This window comes from Giraffa tippelskirchi, chromosome 11 (assembly GCF_054371585.1).
Source record: "Giraffa tippelskirchi isolate mGirTip1 chromosome 11, T2T-mGirTip1v1.2.pri, whole genome shotgun sequence".
Lineage (NCBI taxonomy): Eukaryota > Metazoa > Chordata > Mammalia > Artiodactyla > Giraffidae > Giraffa > Giraffa tippelskirchi.
The window spans coordinates 7,570,972-7,590,913 of record NC_137285.1 but is presented as its reverse complement, the minus strand read 5'-3'; the positions used below and the strand labels follow the sequence as shown (position 1 = coordinate 7,590,913).

Sequence of the window (19,942 nt, the reverse complement as noted above, 5' to 3'; positions counted from 1 at the left end):
TGGTAGGACTTGAGCTCGGAAAGCGACAGTTGTTGTTAGTGGGAAGAGAAGGGACTTTAGCCAAAAAGACCAGCTATCCCAGTGACGACCTGGTGAGGCTTTGGGTGAGTAAGCTGTCTTGCCATTCTGAGCCTCCATTTTCTCTTGTGCAAAATAGGAGATGAGACACATCCCTTACAGCAGGGGTCTCCTCCCTCCAGGATCCAATGCCTGATAGTCTGAGGTGGAGCTGATGCAATAATAATAGAAATAAAGTGCACAATAAATGTCATGCGCTTGACTTGTCCCCAAACCATCCCCCCTAACCTCGGTCATTGGAAAAGTTGTCTTCGCCAAATCCAGTCCCTGGAGCTGAAAAGGTTGGGGACCACTGCCTTACAGGCTCATCAGAGGTGAGGCAGTTCCCTGAATAGTATGGCACCCAGCACACAGTAGGCACTTTATAGATGTCAGCATTCTTTCTTCCTCTAATCAGACACAAGCCAGGGGAACTGTGTGGAGCAGGACAAGGGAAAGGTTCAAGCCCCGGGGAATTGGTTCCTCCACCTTGTCAATGTCCTGTCCCACCCACCACAGACCTTCCATTTCATTGGTGTTTTTATTTTTGTCTCTTAAGTTGCTTCCAGCCCCTCAGGCGGCACTCCCCCCATCTCCGCGGGCCCTGCCTGGATGGTGGTTCCTGCAGGCCGGTCCGTGTTAGTGGTGGCCAGGGGCAGCCGGTGGGTGCAAACCAGATGGGACACGACCCTCCCCACGTCACGCCTGAAGCCGCAGCCCCTCAGTAATGTCTGGGCTCCCCTCACCCCTGGGACTGGGCGCCGGCCACCTCTGCCATGTTGTCATTTGAGTCTTGGTCCCCAGGGGGAGATGGAGGCAGGGAAAAAATTGATGCCCTTACACTGTCTTGCCTCTGTGCTACAAGACACAGCTTGAAGTGTTGTGAGTTCAGCAGCAGAGAGGTCCACTAATGATGTCTGCAGGGTGCGAGAGGCTGGGGCTGAGGGCATGCTTGCCACACCTGGGCAAGTCTCCTGGTCAGTGCTTCCCAGAGGTTGGCTGAGAACTGGGATGTTTTCAAGAAATGTTTTCAAGAATGTTTTCACAAACATTTTATAGGGGCTGACTGGTCTTTCTTGGCCAGTTCATTGGTGAGTCTGCTACAAAGCCGCTTTTGATGGCCCCCAGAACCTCATTCTGTTAGCGGCTTTCTGTTCTGTGGGTGGGGCAGATGCTGTCAACAAGGGAGCTGTGATGACGAGTGGGGCCGGGTCCACAGCTCCTCCTCTCCTTAGAGCCCAAGTGGAAAGGCCAGGTGTTACCAGCCATCCTTGAGGAGGCGCTGCTCATTGGGCACATGTGTACCCCACTTAAGTTCCTAAAGCAGGGCTTGGCAAACTAAGGCCAAAATCCAAATCCTCTGTATCACTCATGAACTGAGATTGGTGTTGACGTTTTTAAATAATTGAAAAAAACAGAATATTTTTTGACATGTGAAAATTACATGAAATTCACATTATAGTGTCCCTGAATGAAATTTCATTAGAACATAACCCATGCTCATTTGCAATTTTTTTGGCTACTTTTGTTCTATGACGGCAGAGTAGAATGGTTATGATAGTGACCAAATGTCTTGCAAACCCTCAAATATTGTCTACCTGGCCCTTTACAGGAGATAGCCAGCAAGTCCTGTCCTAGAGAAAATAACGTTTTTTACCCCAAGAGGCCAGGAAATTAACCATAGAAATGGTAATGCCTGTTCTGCAGCGTTGCAAATGCTGTGGCTTCCATGGAGCCGGGAAAGAAAACAATATGGGAAACTATGAGTGGTGTATCCTTGGGAGCGATTGATCAGGAACCACCAGTGTCCAAGAATTAGGAGATCATTTGTGCCCCTTGGTTCTCAGACACGGCTGCTACCTCAGAACTCTTTTTGAAAGACATACTTGAGGGCTATATTGCCAGGAGACTTTAATTCAATAGATCAGGCATATGGGTGGGAAACAGGCATATGGCTTTTAAACAAGCACCCCACATGATTCTGGGGGAGTTGCCAACCTGTTTGAGGCTCTCTTGGTAAAGCAGCTATAGGATCAGGACCATGGGCAGTGCAGGCATCTTCATCAGTGGGGACTCCTCTGGGTCCCCTTGCTATTGAGCATCCTGCCTCCCCTGTTGAGTCAGGCTCCCTTACATCTCACCACCAAGGGCTCCCCATGAGACCTAACTCCGGGAACTTGAGGCCATCGGTCCTCCCCAGGATTCCCCAGCAGGCTCCCCTTCCTTCCTGCCAGCCTCCCATGAGGACAACTGAATGACAACATGGTGAGGGTTGGCCTCCTGCTCTGCGATTGGACCTGTTTACTTGGCTCTGGTCTCCTTCTGTCTCTTCAACTGCCATCAGCTCTTCCCATCACCTCGGGGACTGGAAATCTTGGTGGTGGCTTTCATTGGCTTGGATGGGCTCAAGGACCTGGGTCAGACAGTGATTGAGGTCGCTGTTTCTTACTGTGACATTCAGGGTCTTTCCCTGTCCCTGTGCTGGCCTGGGGGTGAGCTGCTTGCTTTGGGGTGAGGTTTCTATGACCCACAAAAGCTTTACCAGGGCTCTTCCTCTGCCCTTTCTGCCACCACAGTTCCCCAGGACCTAATGGATGTCTCTGTGAGCAACCTGCCATCCCTGTGGCAACCCAGCCCCCGGCAGTCCTCCTGTTCCTCCTGTTCACAGAGTGGCTCAGCTGACGGTGTCTCAACCAACGGCTGCAACCATGAGAGGTATGAGGGGCTTGGGCTGTGGATGGAAGGAATGCAAGGACTGACTGGAGGTGTGCAGCTGCCCATTTCTTGTCCTGTGCTGAATTCAGGGGAGTTAACATAGGCTATAGAATCATCCAGGGCTTCCTTGGTGGCTCAGCAGTGAACAGCCCACCAGTCAGGAGATGGGAGTTCGATCCCTGGGTGGGTGAGATCCCCTGGAGAAGGAAATGGCAACCCACTCCAGTATTCCTGCCTGGGAAATCCAATGGACAGAGGAGCCTGGTGGGGCTACAGTCCATGGGGTCGCAGAGTCAGACACGACTGAGTAAACAACAGCAACAGCAAAATAGAACCTTTCAGATCTTGGTTAAATCCTAGCCTTATGAAGTCCTAGCTTCCTTACGTATATCAGTCAGGATCAACAAGGTGCTGTCACTGTAACAAACAGTCCTAAAATCTCAGTGATTTAAATTACAACAGAAAATTACTTATCATGCATGCTGTGTGTCTACCATGCATCAGCAGGGGTCTTTGCTTTTTCCACATTTGCGGGCCTGGCAGATGGAATCACCACCATCTTGAATATTGCGAATCCCAGTGACTAAGGGAAATGCTTTCTTTATTTAGCTGTCTTAAGGACAAATCAAATAATGGTTTAAAAGCGGCCAGCCTGTGTACTAGGCACATGGTGATATTCAGTAAATGACACTTTTAAATTTATTACATAAAGTTAAATCCCCAAATCTCTCTCCTTGTCCGTAGAGCTCTGTCTTCTCAGGACTACTCAGCCCGTTCATGAGACGGGTCATATTTCCCACTGACCCAGCCTGGCCTGGCCTGGGAGAGTAGAATCCTTTTTTCCTTGCTGGGCCTCTGTCCCAGTGCATGGCCCATTCTTCAGCCATAGGAATATAAGTGGGAGCCAACATCAAATCTGTGACGCCATAGAACTCGTGGCTCTCAGTGTGTGGTCTGTGGACCAGCAGCATCATCACCTGAGCAGATTCTCTGCCCCTCACCCCAGAACTACTGAAGCTGAATCTGCATTTAACACACCATCTAGGGTCCCAAGATGATGTGTGTGCTTTTAAGCTTGAGAAGCACTGAAATGACTAGAGAGTCTCACATTTTAATATCTGTCAGAATCACCTTGGGGATCGCATACTGCTTCCTTGACTACTTCCTGGAGATCCTGATTGAGTAGATTGGTGCAGGGCCTAGGAGTCCACATGCTGGAGAAACCCCAAGTGATTCTGTGACTGATGGTCCATGGACTGTTGACAAATGCTGTTCTAACCCAGTACCCCTCCTCATAGCATCTGCTTCCACAGCTGTAGTGATGGGGAACTCACCACCTTACAGACAGCCGAGGCCACTTTAGGGGGCGGCCATCAGTGTGATGCTGTCCTTATGTAACCTGAGGATGCCTGAGCCTCACCAATGTAAGGGCACAGAGAGGGTGACTTTAATGTTTGAGGCCTCCATGTGCATGCCTGGGGGACTTCAGCCTGCCTCCTTCCCAGTCTCCCTGGGTTTTTAATGGGTGTAATATTCTTCCACTCTGTTCTCTCCAAGAATGGACCACACTTCTTTCAGCAGTCCTGTTTTCCCCATCAATTCTGAGGCCATATTTCTCTCTCTTCTTTCACCTAAAACAGCACCCCCCTCTCAAATTCCCATGCAAGGATAATCTCTGAGGCATTACCTGCTTTGCAATTAACCAGACTCTGAATCCCAGACTGGCTCCTCTTTGGTTCAGCTGGGTCACTTGAGAAGTCAGAACATTTTCTTCTGGTGATGGAAACCCACTTTGAACTGAAAGTGGGTGCAAATGAAAAAGAAAACGTACTGATAGAATTGAGACATCCAGCAGCATGGGGCCTTCAGGCATGGCTGAATCCAGATGTGCCACACAGGAATGTGTTTCTTTAGCTCTCGGGTCTGCTTATCTCTAAGACGGTTTCATTCTCAGTCAGGCTGTTCCTATGCAGCCTATCCAATTAAAAAATTGGATCCTAGCAGCTGCTGCCCTGTATCCCACTGGCTTAGGAACTCAAGTAAAGAAGAGTGTCATTTTTCTAGTAGATGTGTCAGGGTTGATTCTCATTGGCCCAGGTTGAATCATGTGACCGCCCCCCTGACCCAATCACTGTGCCTCTAAGCTGAGTCATGTACTGGGTAGAATCAGCTCCACCCAAAGCATAGGAACAGAATTGGGAAGGAGGAAACTTCCAAGAAGAAGGGGCAGTGATGCTACACAGGTGGAAACAACAGTACCCCTGGTCTCTTTGACTGGCTGGTTCTCATCTGCTCCCCAGAGATGAGTTATGCTCCTCTCCAGCAAGCCCGGGCTATGTGTGGATCTGTACTAAATGTCTTCCTTTTGCTCCACCTGCAGGGCTCCCTTGAAGCTTCTCTGTGACAATATGAAGTACCAGATCCTTTCCAGAGCCTTCTACGGATGTGCGTATTGGCCTTATTTGCCATTGTGGTCTCCAGGGAGCATTTATTCAGTGCCTACTGCATATCAGAAGTATCAGGGGAATGAGCCAGGCTCTGCGCCTCTGTTTCCTAGGTGTCTAGTGTTGGTTAAGTTACATTAACCTCCCTGAGCCTCAATTTCCTCTTTTACAGATCAGGCATAAAATTTCTCCCTTAGTTCTAAGAGAAGGCAGTGAACAATGGGGCTCCTTGCTCGAAGGAGCAAGGTTTAATTACCATTGCATCTCTGTTTCCCACCTTAGAGGGTGTGTTTTCAGGATTAAATGGAAATGTACACAAAGCACCTAACATTGCTTGCAGTTGGTGCTCAGTAGATGTCAGTTCTTTCTTCCTATAGGCAGAAGCAGAAGAGTAAGATGGCCTAATCCCTTCCCAATAACTTAAAAACTAAATTAATAACACAGGTGCTCTGATGACTTCCAGTTAACAGATGAGGAAACTGAGGCACAGAGAGGCAAAGGGACTTGCCCAAGGTCACATAGCAAGTAAGTGACAGAGCTGGGACTCTCAAACCCAGGCCTGCAAAGGCTCTGTTTTTTCCACTCTCTTATTTTGATTCTTAGCAGGTTTTATTTCCCCCACCTCACGGCCTAGATGGGGAAGATAAAACATGTGTATATTTTCAGGAAATCTGGGAAAGTGTTACTACATCTTGCATGGGCCTATGAAAAAATAGTGCAGATCGTATCAGCCTGGAGAGACGGGGAAAGCATGAGCTCCCCAAGGTCAAGCTTTTTGCCTGTTCTGTTACCATCCATCCACAGTGCCTAATGCAGGGCCTGGCATGGAGGAGGCTCTGGGCAAGTATTTATGAAACCACAGTGGAGGAGCTTCCTGGTAGAAGGGGTGGGAGTCAAGGTGGGCTTGATCCCCTCACATGATGTGGCTCCTCCCTGATGGTGGTTGAGAGCCCAGGTTCTGGAGCAGACCGTCTGTGTTCATATCCCAACTCCACACCTAGCACCGTGACCTGGGCAAGTGCTACATCCAGACTGTGCCTCGGTATCCCCATCTGTAAGATGGGCATAGTAAGAGGACCTGCTTCATAGGGTTGTAGTGAGAATCAACTAAGTTATCTAAGCTCTGGGAGCAGCACCCTGGGACAGAGTGTGTGCTGTGTGAATGTTAGCTATCACATCATCATCATCATAATCATCATGATTAGCCTGATTGTTGGTGGGTTGAGTCCTTAGGCTCCAGGTGGTCCAGGGTCCTCTCTGGAACTTGAGGATGAATTAGGGGTCGGGAGTAACCAGAAGGAAAGAGCATGGTCAAAGCAAACACAGGCTAGCATTTGCTGAATCCTACAAGTGGGCCATGCACTGTGCCCTCCAGGCACCCAGGGTGGAGCAGATGAAGGGTGGCACGTTGGCGGGTAATCCTCTAAGAGTGCAGGGCCATCTTTGAAAGCAAACCAGTGCCTTCAGCATTTCCCCTGCTACTGACTTCAGGGCCTTCTTTATCCAGCTGCAATTTGAACAAGTTCTCTCCTCTCCCATTCTCTCTCTCGGTATTCATTGGAGGCACCCCGAGGCACAGTGAGCCCGTAGAGTCACTTGCCCCTTCCTGCCTCCAGCCTTTGAATTAAATGCGTTGGTTTCTAGCCCTAGAGGAGGGGCATCACCCCAACTGAGGCTGGGAAAGGTGACGTGACTTCTCCAGGGTTGCAGGGCCATGAAGCAGTTAAGCCAGCAAGTAATTTCACCCCTCTGAGCCTCACCTTCCTTAACCTGGAAAAGGAGGATGAGAATTTGCTGGGCACAAGGGTTCAGTCAGATTGCAAGGAGGACAGTACTTTGGAGACTTCGTGAGACAAGGTAGGGGTGCTGGATGGTGGGCAGTGACGCTTTCCCTCCCTCCCTCCCCACAGGGCTTGCCTACTGCAGACACCTGTCCACCGTGAGGACCCACCTGTCAGCTCTGGTCAATCACATGATCGTGTCCCCTGACTTGCCCTGTGATGCTGGACATGGGCTGACGGCCGGGATCTGGGAGCAGTACCTTCAGGACAGCACAGTAAGGCTTGGCCTGGCCTGGCCTGCAGTGGGGCAGAGACTTTGGGGGGACAGAGACTATGGGGACCTCTTATCATTCTTCAAAAATGAAGAACGCAAGTGTACATATTTTTTAAAAGTTTTAAATTATCATGTCTCTGCTACACCCCCCCAGTTCTGATCCCCTGAATTAATTACGAGTGTCAGTTTGGTGTAGACCTTGCTATACATTTCCTATACTGATACATTCACAGGTATGTCTGTTGAGATATAGCTGAAATTCATTTTTAATGACGTGACATTGTATTTGCATTTTAAGTGACCAACTTACTTTTTTTTTTTTTTTTTTTTTTTTTTTTTATAAATTTATTTATTTTACTTGGGGGCTAATTACTTTACAATATTGTAATAGTTTTTGCCATACATTGACAAGAATCAGCCATGGGTTTACATGTGTTCCCCTTCCCGAACCCCCCACCCACCTCCCTCCCCCTCCCATCCCTCTGGATCATCCCACTGCCCCGGCCCCGAGCCCTTGTCACATGCATCGAACATGGAATGGTGCTCTGTTTCACATATGACAATACACATGTCTCAATGCCATTCTCCCAGAACGGCCCACCCTCACCTTCTCCCTCAGAGTCCATAAAATTGTTCCATGCATCTGTGTCTCTCATTCTGTCCCGCATATAGGGTTATCGTTACCATCTTTCAGATTCCATATATATGCATTAGTATACTGTATTGTTGTTTTTCTTTCTGGCTTACTTCACTCTGTATAATGGGCTCCAGTTTCATCCATCTCAGTAGAACCGATTCAAATGTATTTTTTTTAATGGCTGAGTAATATTCCATTGTGTATATGTACCACAGCTTCCTTATCCATTCATCTGCTGATGGACATCTAGGTTGCTTCCATGTCCTGGCTATTGTAAACAGTGCTGCGATGAACATTGGGGTACACGCGTCTCTTTCAATTCTGGTTTCCTCGGTGTATATGCCCAGCAGTGGGATTGCTGGGTCATATGGCAGTTCTATTCCCAGTTTTTTAAGGAATCTCCACACTGTTCTCCATAGTGGCTGTACTAGTTTGCATTCCCACCAACAGTGTAAGAGGGTTCCCTTTTCTCCACACCCTCTCCAGCATTTATTGCTTGTAGACTTTTGGATAGCAGCCATTCTGACTGGTGTGAAATGATACCTCATTGTGGTTTTGATTTGCATTTCTCTAATAATGAGTGATGTTGAGCATCTTTTCATGTGTTTGTTAGCCATCTGTATGTCTTCTTTGGAGAAATGTCTGTTTAGTTCTTTGGCCCATTTTTTGATTGGGTCATTTATTTTTCGGGAATTCAGCTGCAGAAGTTGCTTGTATATTTTTGAGATTAATTGTTTGTCTGTTGCTTCATTTGCTATTATTTTCTCCCATTCTGAAGGCTGTCTTTTCACCTTGTTTATAGTTTCCTTTGTTGTGCAAAAGCTTTTAATTTTAATTAGGTCCCATTTGTTTATTTTTGCTTTTATTTCCAATATTCTGGGAGGTGGGTCATGGAGGATCCTGCTGTGATTTATGTCGGAGAGTGTTTTGCCTATGTTTTCCTCTAGGAGTTTTATTGTTTCTGGTCTTACGTTTAGATCTTTAATCCATTTTGAGTTTATTTTTGTGTACGGTGTTAGGAAGTGTTCTAGTTTCATTCTTTTACAAGTGGTTGACCAGTTTTCCCAGCACCACTTGTTAAAGAGATTGTCTTTTCTCCATTGTATATTCTGGCCTCCTTTGTCGAAGATAAGGTGTCCATATGTGCGTGGGTTTATCTCTGGGCTTTCTATTTTGTTCCATTGATCTATATTTCTATCTTTGTGCCAGTACCATACTGTCTTGATGACTGTGGCTTTGTAGTAGAGTCTGAAGTAAGCTAACACCTATCCTGCTCAAACTTTTCCAGAAAATTGCAGAAGATGGTAAACTTCCAAACTCATTCTATGAGGCCACCATCACCCTAATTCCAAAACTAGACAAAGATGTCACAAAAAAGGAAAACTACAGGCCAATATCACTGATGAACATAGATGCAAAAATCCTTAATAAAATTCTAGCAAACAGAATCCAACATCATATTAAAAAGATCATACATCATGACCAAGTGGGCTTTATCCCAGGAATGCAAGGTTTTTTTAACATCCGCAAATCAATCAATGTAATACACCACATTAACAAATTGAAAGAAAAAAACCATATGGTTATCTCAATAGATGCAGAAAAAGCCTTTGACAAAATTCAGCATCCATTTATGATTAAAACCCTCCAGAAAGCAGGAATAGAAGGAACATATCTCAACATAATAAAAGCTATATATGACAAACCCACAGCAAACATTATCCTCAATGGTGAAAAATTGAAAGCATTTCCCCTAAAGTCAGGAACAAGGCAAGGATGCCCACTTTCACCACTACTATTCAACATAGTTTTGGAAGTTTTGGCCACAGCAATCAGAGCTGAAAAAGAAATAAAAGGAATACAGATAGGAAAAGAAGAAGTAAAACTCTCACTGTTTGCAGATGACATGATCCTCTACATAGAAAACCCTAAAGACTCTACTAGAAAATTACTAGAGTTGATCAATGAATATAGTAAAGTTGCAGGATATAAAATTAACACACAGAAATCCCTTGCATTCCTATACTCCAATAATGAGAAAACAGAAAGAGAAATTAAGGAAACAATACCATTCACCATTGCATCAAAAAGAATAAAATACTTAGGAATATATCTACCTAAAGAAACAAAAGACTTATATATAGAAAACTATAAAACACTGATGAAAGAAATCAAAGAGGACACAAACAGATGGAGAAATATACCGTGTTCATGGATTGGAAGAATTAATATAGTGAAAATGAGTATTCTACCCAAAGCAATCTACAGATTCAATGCAATCCCTATCAAGCTACCAATGGTATTTTTCACAGAACTAGAACAAATCATCTCACAATTTGTATGGAAATATAAGAAACCTCGAATAGCCAAAGCAATCTTGAGGAAGAAGAATGGAACTGGAGGAATCAACCTGCCTGACTTCAGACTCTACTACAAAGCCACAGTCATTAAGTGACCAACTTACTTTTATATGAAGGACATCTTTCAGATCTCTAGGTGAAATACTGCATGTTAGAACCTTAGCCCCTCATATATGAGTGGACCATAATTTAGTCAAATCTTCCTCTAATGATGGACATCTAGGCTGTTCTTGTTTCTTGTTTTTTTTTTTTAATGATTTCAACAGTGCTGCAGTCAACATCTTTATAAGCATATACATTTCTGTACTAGTTTTCTTATTTCAAGGGTAGATTCTTAGAAATAAAGCTGATGTCCATTTTAAATTTAAATGGATATGGCAGCTTACATTTCTCAAAAAGTTAGTGTTCATAATCCCTGGCAGTTCTGTGAGCATGATTGCACGTTTCCTGAGGAATGCAAAAGATTTATTGACTTCTGGGCCCCACTCCAGCTTTACTGATTGAGCACTTCTAAGAGTGGACCCCAAGAATTTAATATTTTGGGCGTTTCCCACAGAATTCCCTGACAGACCAGTGGTTAGGACTCCATGCTTTCATTTCTGAGGTTCCAGGTTCAATCCCTAGTTAGGGAACTAAGATCTCTCAGGCCATGCATTGCAGCCAAAAAAAAAAAAAAAGAAAGAAAGGAAAGAAAGTTCCCCAAATGCTCCTAGAGATCTCCCCAGTTTGGGAAGCACTATCCTAAGGACAAATTGGCTGAAACAATAAATAGTCAAAATGGATGTTTTTCTTCTAACACTTCTGCAACTACCTGCTTGGTTGCATTATTGTATCAGGGCTACTGTAACACCGTAGTCCTTGCTGTTTTAGTTATTTGACACTGTAGAGGTGTATCTCTTACTCATTTATTAATAACAGTCCGGGGTGGGCATTCCTGGTGAGTGGGCATCTCTCCTTCCTATAGAGGTTCAGAGGTCCTCAGTCTTGGGGCCCCACCATCCTCTGGGGTGTGTGGTCATCTGCTTCCAGCCAGCAGAGGGAAATGGAAAGTGTGAAGGGGGTACACCTGCTTCTTACCTGGAATGAATTACATCACTCCCTCTTACATCCTATTGGCCAGAACCCAGTCACATGGCCACACCTACCTGCAAGGGAGGCTGGGAAATGGAGTCCAGGTATGGACTCCAGGACAAGAGGACACAGATTTTTGATGAAGCGTTCACAGCCTCAGCCCCACATAGTTCCCTGATTTTTAAACAGCATTGACAAGACCATCAACACAGTATGAATCAAAATTCCCAGGAGGAACAAAATGGCTGATTTTGCCATTGTGGTTGGGTACACTTAAGACTAGTGTTAAGATGTGAAATATGCTTTTAATTTTAGAATGTGAAGTAAAGAGGTGGGAGAAAACAGGACCCCAGTGCCCTTCAGAGTGGCCTTCCGGCAATCATTGGCACTTTACACACACACATGCACACACACACACACACAGATAGTACCTGCTGGTCCCTCAGCTTGACTGCTTAACAAGTTGCATCTGCAAAGCCTTTGCCTGAAAATGAATTTTAAAAGAGAAAGAGGACAAATCTGTTCCAAAGTACAGCAAACCGTTGCTCAAGTCATTCTGGTGTGCACAAAAGCTATTAGTGTATGAAGAATCGGCTAGAAATGATTCCTTCTTGGTTTAATTTACTTTAAAACAATCTTCTTAGCCCTGAGTCAAGATTAATAACTCCAGGATAGTATGCTCCAATAAGCACAGTACACAAAATTGACTAAAAATTAAGTAGAAATGTTACTTCATTGTATTCTGAACTTTGGGTTTTTGTTTTTTACAAAAATGGATTGACCCTCAATCTATTTTGCATCTTATTTTTTATGCTTAACAATATGCACTCAACATCTTTTTGCGTTGTTCAGTCTCTAAGTCATGTCTCACTTTGCGACCCCATGAATTGCATGCAGTATGCCAGGCTTCCCCGTCTTTCACTGTCTCCTGGAGTTTGCTCAAACTCATGTCCACTGAGTCTGTGATGATATCCAACCATCTCATCCTCTGTCGCCCCCTTCTCCTCCTGCCCCCAATCTTTCCCAGCATCAGGGTCTTTTTCAGTGAGTAAGCTCTTGGCATCAGGTGGCCAACGCACCTCCTGCTCGTTTCACTCTCCGTGTGGTATTCCCATGTAGGGACGCAGCTTTCTCCCATTGGTAGGCAGTTGCGGGTTTCCTGGGGGTTTGCTTTTTCAAATATGGTGCCACAATGGACATCTGTGTCCATGTGGCTTTGCTTGTTCACAGCATGATCACTGAGGGCTAGGTCTGAGAAGAGGGATTGCTGGGTCACAGAGCCCATGCCCTAGTTTTGTGTTGACCAAATCTTTGCCTCTCCCACCTACCAGAGTTACGAGGAGCAGGAGCTGCTGCGTCTCATCTACTATGGGGGCATCCAGCCGGAGATCCGCAAAGCCGTGTGGCCCTTCCTCTTGGGCCACTACCAGTTCGGGATGACAGAAACAGAGAGGAAGGAGGTTGGTTACCCCAGAGGGGCAGTGGGGTCCTTGGCAACAGGAAGAGCCAGGTACCATGGGGGTGGGGGAGCTCTAGGCCCCTGGTGGACCAGGGTGGGCAGGGAGATGTGGGGGAGCCCGGAAGCTTGAGGGCAGCGCTGCCCAATAAATACAGCACAAGCCACCGATGTCGTTTTTTCAAATAACTTTTTTGAGATAATGATAGATTCACATGCACTTGTAAGAAATAATGCAGAGACATCTCCTTCATCCAACTTCCCACAATGGTAACTTCTTGCAAAACTATAATACAATTTATCATAAGCAGGATATTGACATCAACATGGGTATATACTGGCAGTATATCAATCTTCATTTTTAAAGTCCATATTTTATTGCATTTCTTTCTGTTGCTGTCTGTAATAAATATGTTATATATTTTTAATTGAGATATAGTTTATTTACAACATTATGTTAGTTTCAGGCATTTAACATAGTGATTCAAAATTTTTATAAATTAGGGATTTCCCTGGCAGTGCAGTGGTTAAGACTCTGTGCTTCCCATGCAGGGAGCATGGGTTCAATCCCTGATCTGGGAACTAAGATCCATATGGCATGCAACACAGCCGAAAAATAAGATTAAAAAAAAATTGTGTTAAACTAACTGATTAACATAATGCCTGACATATAGTAGACATTCAATAAATATTTTACTCAGTCCAGACATCTGGACTTAACACTTAAAAAATGTTTTTATAAATTGCAATCCATTTATAGTCATTATAAAATATTGGATATATTCCGTGTGCTGTGTAATATTTTCTTATACACATGCACATATATATATATACGTGTATATATATATGTCAGTCTTGATCAGACTTCCCATTTTACTTGTGCTCGTGTGTGTGTGTCTATTTAGTTCTCCACAGTTTTATCACACGAGTGGGTTTGTGTATCACCACCACAGTCAACATGCTGAACGTTTTCTGGTGCTGCTGTGGTTCTCATGTCCTTTTATAGCCACACCCGCCTCCCTCCCACTCACTCCCATCCCTGACCCCTGGCAACCACTGATCTATTCTCTCCTGCTGACCATGCATCTACCCTGGCAGGTGGACGAGCAGATTCATGCCTGCTACGCACAGACCATGTCTGAGTGGCTGGGCTGCGAGGCAATCGTGCGACAGAGGGAGCGGGAGTCCCACGCGGCCGCCCTGGCCAAATGCTCGTCGGGGGCCAGCCTGGACAGCCCCCTGCACCGGATGATGCACCGGGACTCCACCATCAGCAACGAGGTGATGGGCGGCGCCCCTAGGGGAGCCAGGTGGAGGGTAAAGGCTGGGATCTGCTTCCTCAGGCTGTTGAAGGAAGGGTGAGGGCTGGGTGTCAGGGGCTTTAGCACAGACCTTACTCCAAACTCCAGCCCCTTCATTTCTTAGCTCTGGGGCTCAGGCAAGCAGCTTTACTTCTGGGCCTTAGTTACCTCATCTATGAAATGGAAATGATCATTTGTATAGGGGAGATTTGCATGCAGCTCCAACAGGATAGTATATATAAAGTACCCAGCACAGCATTAGACCTTCACTTATTCAGCAAGTGCTGTTGAGAACCTACCATGTGCCAGGTACTGTCAGGAATGTCCTGGAATGTCAGGAATGCTCCAGTGAACAGGTCAGACATATCTGTCCTGATGAAGTCCCAAGTTTAGCAGCCAAAAGCCGGAGGTGAAAAGAAAATCAGTTCCCTTCACCAATGACATATCAGTCATCAGTTGCCACGCTAATACTGTGTAACAAACAACCCCTAGAAGCCAGTGACGTCCAACAAGAACCATTTCTTTTTCACTAATGAGTCTGTGGGTCAGCTGAAGCTCAGTTGAAAGGTTTGGTGTTCTTTGTTGGGTTCTCACATGTTTGGGGTGACTCAGCCCTGCTCCTCACCGTGCATCCTCCAGCAGACTAGCCTGGTCACCTTCTCACAATGAAAGCAGATCTCTAAGAGAAAAAGCAGAAGTGCACAAGCATTTTTTATGTGTCTGCCCTGTCGAGTTTGCTAACATACCATTGGCTGAAGCAGGTCACATGGCCTAGCTTAGCTCCAGAGTAGACAGAAACTAGAAGTTATAGGACAAAAAGCATGTATACAGGAAAGGAGCAGAGAATGGGCATTAATACAGTCAGTCCTTTGAGTTCCAAGTCTCAAGTGCAGAGCATTTAAAAGTGGCATTCTCTGGTTGCAGGTGGGAGGTGGCAGTCCTGTGGTTTGTGTAGCCTCCGAAGGAGAGATGAGCTCCCCCCCACTCACTTTTGTTTGACAGATGGGAAGCTGAGGCCCTGAGAGGGGACTCGCTCATGCCAGGAACAGAGATGAGACCACACTTCCTGACTCCCAGCCTAGCACTCCGTCTCGAGCTCAGCACAGGGACCCTGAGCCTAGATGCAGCCTCACCTGACCTCCCTCCTGCCCCCTTTCTTCTCAGTCCTCCCAGAGCTGCAGTTCCGGCCGCCAGAACATCCGCCTGCAGAGCGACTCCAGCAGCAGCACACAGGTGACCTTCCAGAGGCCCTGCCCCTTCTCAACCCACCCTCCTCCCTCCAGCCCAGAATAATGGGATCAGAAGTCCCTCATCTCCAGGTCACTTAAGATTTCTCTGTTTTAGCTTTTTATACGTCCATTAAAAATTGAAATTTTGCCTACACAAGTAATAGTGAATCTCTTCTGCGTATTTAAAAAATATTGCAGAGAAAAGTAAATTTGGTCTTGCCCATCCCTGATCTCCACATGCCCTCCCTAGAAATAACATTGCCATCTTCTCTGAATATACTTTATTTTCTAGTTTTGATTTCGGAGTTAGGAAAGTATTTTGTTTTGTTTTTTTTAACATGACTGAAAGCAATTTAACTGAAAAGAAATCTTTTTAAAACCAGAAGCACATGAAATTAACAGTAAATCAAGTAGGTGATATAACCACACTGAAGAAATATTTCAAGTGACCTTGTGACATGATCTTATACAGTCTGCATTGATGGGATATGGCCTAAAGACACAAATAACCACAAACAAATCTTGGATATATATCCTGGAGACTTTTCCATACTATTTCATATTCATATAAGTGTTCTTGAAAATTGATCCATAATGGTTAACTACATGGATATTTTTTAAGCCAGTTCCTTTAATTAGTTAACTTAAAAAACTTTTGTGCACATGATTTTGTATGATGAAAGGTTTTCTTCCTCAGAGCCAACTGCAATACTCCCTTGTTTCTTTCTGGATTTTTCTATGCCTGTTCCTGCATACAGAGCACTTTTAAATTTTCTACAAATGGGAGACTATGTCCCACCTTGTTCTGCCTCCATCTTTTTACTGACTGCGTAGTGTTCCCCTGCATGCATGTTCCATATTTGAACCAACCCCCTGTGGATAGCTATCAGCTTGGTGCTGGAAGCAGCACCATGACAGACATCCTAGTCCATCTGTCTTTGTGCACCTTGTCTGCAGGTCTTTGAATCTGTGGATGAGGTGGAGCAGGTTGAGACAGAAGGCAGGCTGGAGGAGAAACCAACCAAGATCCCCAATGGGAACCTGGTGAACGGCACCTGCTCCCCAGACTCAGGCCATCCCTCCTCCCACAACTTCTCCTCGGGCCTCTCGGAGCACTCAGAACCCAGCCTGAGCACGGAAGACAGCGTCATGGATGCGCAGCGCGCCGCTCCCCTGGTGCTTCGACCCAGGGACAGCAGCATGGATGACGGGCAGAGCAGCGAGGCCACCACCTCCCGGGACGAGGCCACTCGTGAGGAGCTGGCCGTGCAGGACAGCCTGGAGAGCGACCTCCTGGCCAACGAGAGCATGGACGAGTTCATGTCCATCACTGGCAGCCTGGATGTGGCTCTGCCCGAGAAAGAGGGCCCCGTAATGGAAGGCTGGAGGGGCAGCGAGGTGGAAAAGCAGAGCCAGGTGGACAGTGAGGACAACCTCTCAGAGGAGCCTGAGATGGAGAGTCTCTTCCCCGCGCTCGCTTCTCTGGCTGTGACCACCTCGGCCAACAGTGAGGCGTCCCCTGTGTCTTCCAGTGGCGTCACCTACTCTGTAAGTCACCAGGATTCTCCTCTGCTCCATTTTCTGCAGCCGTGGGAGGGTGGCAAGCCTCTGTTATCCAGAACGACCTCTGTTTCATTGCCTTAACCCCATCATGGAGGATTCACTGTAGAAACCCCTTTGGAAGAGAAGGTAATTTAATACTTAAAGAACACAGGCTTTGCAGACAAACAGTGCTGGGTTCAAATCCCAGCTTATGCACATCTTGGTTTATGCTCAGGTCCAGTATCTCTTAAATATTTTACTTTCTTTCCATAAAAACCCAAAGGAAAGAATGTCAACTGAAAAGGTTTTCTAAGGCAAGGGTCACGTACCTGTTTTCTTTTGGGGGCTTCCCTGGTGGCTCAGACAGTAAAGAGTCTGCCTGCAGTGCAGGAGATCCGGGTTCAGTCCCTGAGTTGGGAAGATCCCCTGGAGAAAGGAATGGCTGCCCACTTCAGTATTCTTGCCTGGAGAATCCCGTGGACAGAGGAGCCTAGTGGGCTACAGTCCATGAGGTCGCAAAGAGTTGGACACAACTGAGAGACTTCACTTTCTTTTTTTAATTTAATTTTTTTGGCCTTGCAGCATGGCTTGGGGAATCTTAGTTCCCTGACCAGGGACCAAACTCATGCCCCCTGCAGTGGAAGCGAGGAGTTATAACCATTGGGTCACTAGGGAAGTCCCCACATCCATTTTCTTTTAAAGAATTTTTTCTTTCTATCACAAAGAGTCAAACAGTCAGATTAGGCTGGATCCAAAAACCTGAAGTTGTCTGGCCCAACTCTGCCTCTCTCCGGAGGCAGTAGTAGTGACTTATTCTGCCTAAATTATCTGGTGTTTACCCTCATGTCTGTAAATAATATACTTGTATTGCTACTGCTTGATATTTTTTTGTTTTTCTTCAGTTTTAGATATTGCCTGTTGACTCCCCATTATAGAGGAAGAGGATTCAGTCTTCTTCCTTCCCTACCCCCACACCCTCACCACACGAGTGAAACCACCCACTCCCCATCCATCCGCTATAGTCACAATAATTTTAGTTAAATGATTGTTCTCTGTTTATATTATTATTGCAATATAATGCATATATTATAGCAATTATAGCAATATAAATTGCATGTTTTCCTGCAAAAAATTTTGTTTTTCCTAGAAGTATTTTCATTTCTTTGGGGTTTTTTTGTTTGTTACATGTATATTGTAGCATATATATATATATACACATACATATATATATATATATATATTGATCTTACTTTCTTCTTATATAGAATGAGGATAATTTTATAGGGTTATGAGACATCCTCATAGGATTGTGAGAAAAAAATAAAGAGAATTTTCATCAGACAAAATGAAAGAGGCCTTCTCAGAAAACAGCATCAACAAAAATTAAAGTCAGACATCTGACTGGTCCAGATAGAGGAAGCTTTCTCAGTGATGGCAGGAGAGGGCTAGGAAGAGGAGGAGAGAGACTGACTCTGTGGAAGAGTGCCCCTCTGAGGAGCTGGGGTGTGACTGTTTTTCCCTCCCCTGTGAGGAGCTGGGGTGTGACTGTTCTTTTCCTCCCCTGTGAGGAGCTGGGGTGTGACTGTTCTTTCTCTCCCCTGTGAGGAGCTGTGGTGTGACTGTTCTTTCCCTCCCCTGTGAGGAGCTGGGTTGTGACTGTTCTTTCCCTCCCCTGTGAGGAGCTGGGGTGTGACTGTTCTTTCTCTCCCCTGTGAGGAGCTGGGGTGTGACTGTTCTTTCTCTCCCCTGTGAGGAGCTGGGGTGTGACTGTTCTTTCTCTCCCCTGTGAGGAGCTGGGGTGTGACTGTTCTTTCCCTCCCCTGTGAGGAGCTGGGGTGTGACTGTTCTTTCTCTCCCCTGTGAGGAGCTGGGGTGTGACTGTTCTTTCCCTCCCCTGTGAGGAGCTGGGGTGTGACTGTTCTTTCCCTCAGGTGTAACAGTTCTTCCCTCCCCTGTGAGGAACTGGGGCGTAGCTGTTCTTCCCTCCCCTGTGAGGAGCTGGGGTGTGACTGTTCTTTCCCTCAGGTGTAACAGTTCTTCCCTCCCCTGTGAGGAACTGGGGCGTAGCTGTTCTTCCCTCCCCTGTGAGGAGCTGGGGTGTGGCTGTTCTTTCCCTCAGGTGTAACAGTTCTTCCCTCCCCTGTGAGGAACTGGGGTGTAGCTGTTCTTCCCTCCCCTGTGAGGAGCTGGGGTGTGACTGTTCTTTCCCTCCCCTGTGAGGAGCTGAGGTGTGACTGTTCTTTCTCTTCCCTGTGAGGAGCTGGGGTGTGACTGTTCTTTCCCTCCCCTGTGAGGAGCTGGGGTGTGACTGTTCTTTTCCTCCCCTGTGAGGAGCTGGGGTGTGACTGTTCTTTCCCTCCCCTGTGAGGAGCTGGGGTGTGACTGTTCTTTTCCTCCCCTGTGAAGAGCTGGGGTGTGACTGTTCTTTTTCTCCCCTCTGAGGAGCTGGGGTGTGACTGTTCTTTCCCTCAGGTGTAACAGTTCTTCCCTCCCCTGTGAGGAGCTGGGGTGTGACTGTTCTTTCCCTCCCCTGTGAGGAGCTGGGGTGTGACTGTTCTTTCCCTCCCCTCCTGGGGGCCCGCAGCCAGAGCTCCTGGACCTGTACACGGTGAACCTGCACCGCATCGAGAAGGACGTGCAGAGGTGTGACCGCAACTACTGGTACTTCACACCCGCCAACCTGGAGAAGCTGCGGAACATCATGTGCAGGTGGCAGGGCGGGGGCGGGGCCGTCGGGGACGGGAATGGGTGGCGCAGGTGCGAGCGATGGGGAGCACACAATGGAGTGAGGGCCCCTGGATTCAAATCCTTTCTCTACTGTTCGTTATGAGGTGTGTGACTTGGTGCGTGTCACTTAACCCTCTGTGCTTTATTCTCTTTATTTGTGAACTGGGATAATGATAGTAGATTTTCCATATGATTAGTTTGAGAATTCAGTAAGAAATACATATATAGTGGACAGAGCGTATGGTAAATGCTCAGTAAACACTAGTTATGATTATTAAGAAGCAGATGAGAATTCCAGGCAGAGGGGACGGCTCAGGCAGAAACACAGGGGCGTGAATGTGTGCTTTG

The 19,942-nt window shown here is 46.3% G+C and overlaps 1 protein-coding gene across 3 annotated transcripts in view; it reads left to right on the top strand.

The window, feature by feature from the left end:
- The window catches only part of SGSM1 (small G protein signaling modulator 1), a 78,272-nt gene that overhangs the window by 45,489 nt on the left and 12,841 nt on the right, over positions 1-19,942 (top strand). For 2 of the 3 annotated variants that reach the window (XM_081542959.1, XM_081542960.1), the window contains exons 13-20: positions 2,634-2,772; positions 5,153-5,217; positions 7,127-7,272; positions 12,671-12,799; positions 13,894-14,076; positions 15,261-15,329; positions 16,283-16,873; positions 19,452-19,576. In XM_081542959.1, the coding sequence (XP_081399085.1) occupies positions 2,634-2,772; positions 5,153-5,217; positions 7,127-7,272; positions 12,671-12,799; positions 13,894-14,076; positions 15,261-15,329; positions 16,283-16,873; positions 19,452-19,576 (1,447 nt within the window). Of the gene's footprint in view, positions 1-616; positions 782-2,633; positions 2,773-5,152; positions 5,218-7,126; positions 7,273-12,670; positions 12,800-13,893; positions 14,077-15,260; positions 15,330-16,282; positions 16,874-19,451; positions 19,577-19,942 lie in introns of all 3 variants that reach the window. The other variant, XM_081542958.1, reaches the window with a different exon arrangement.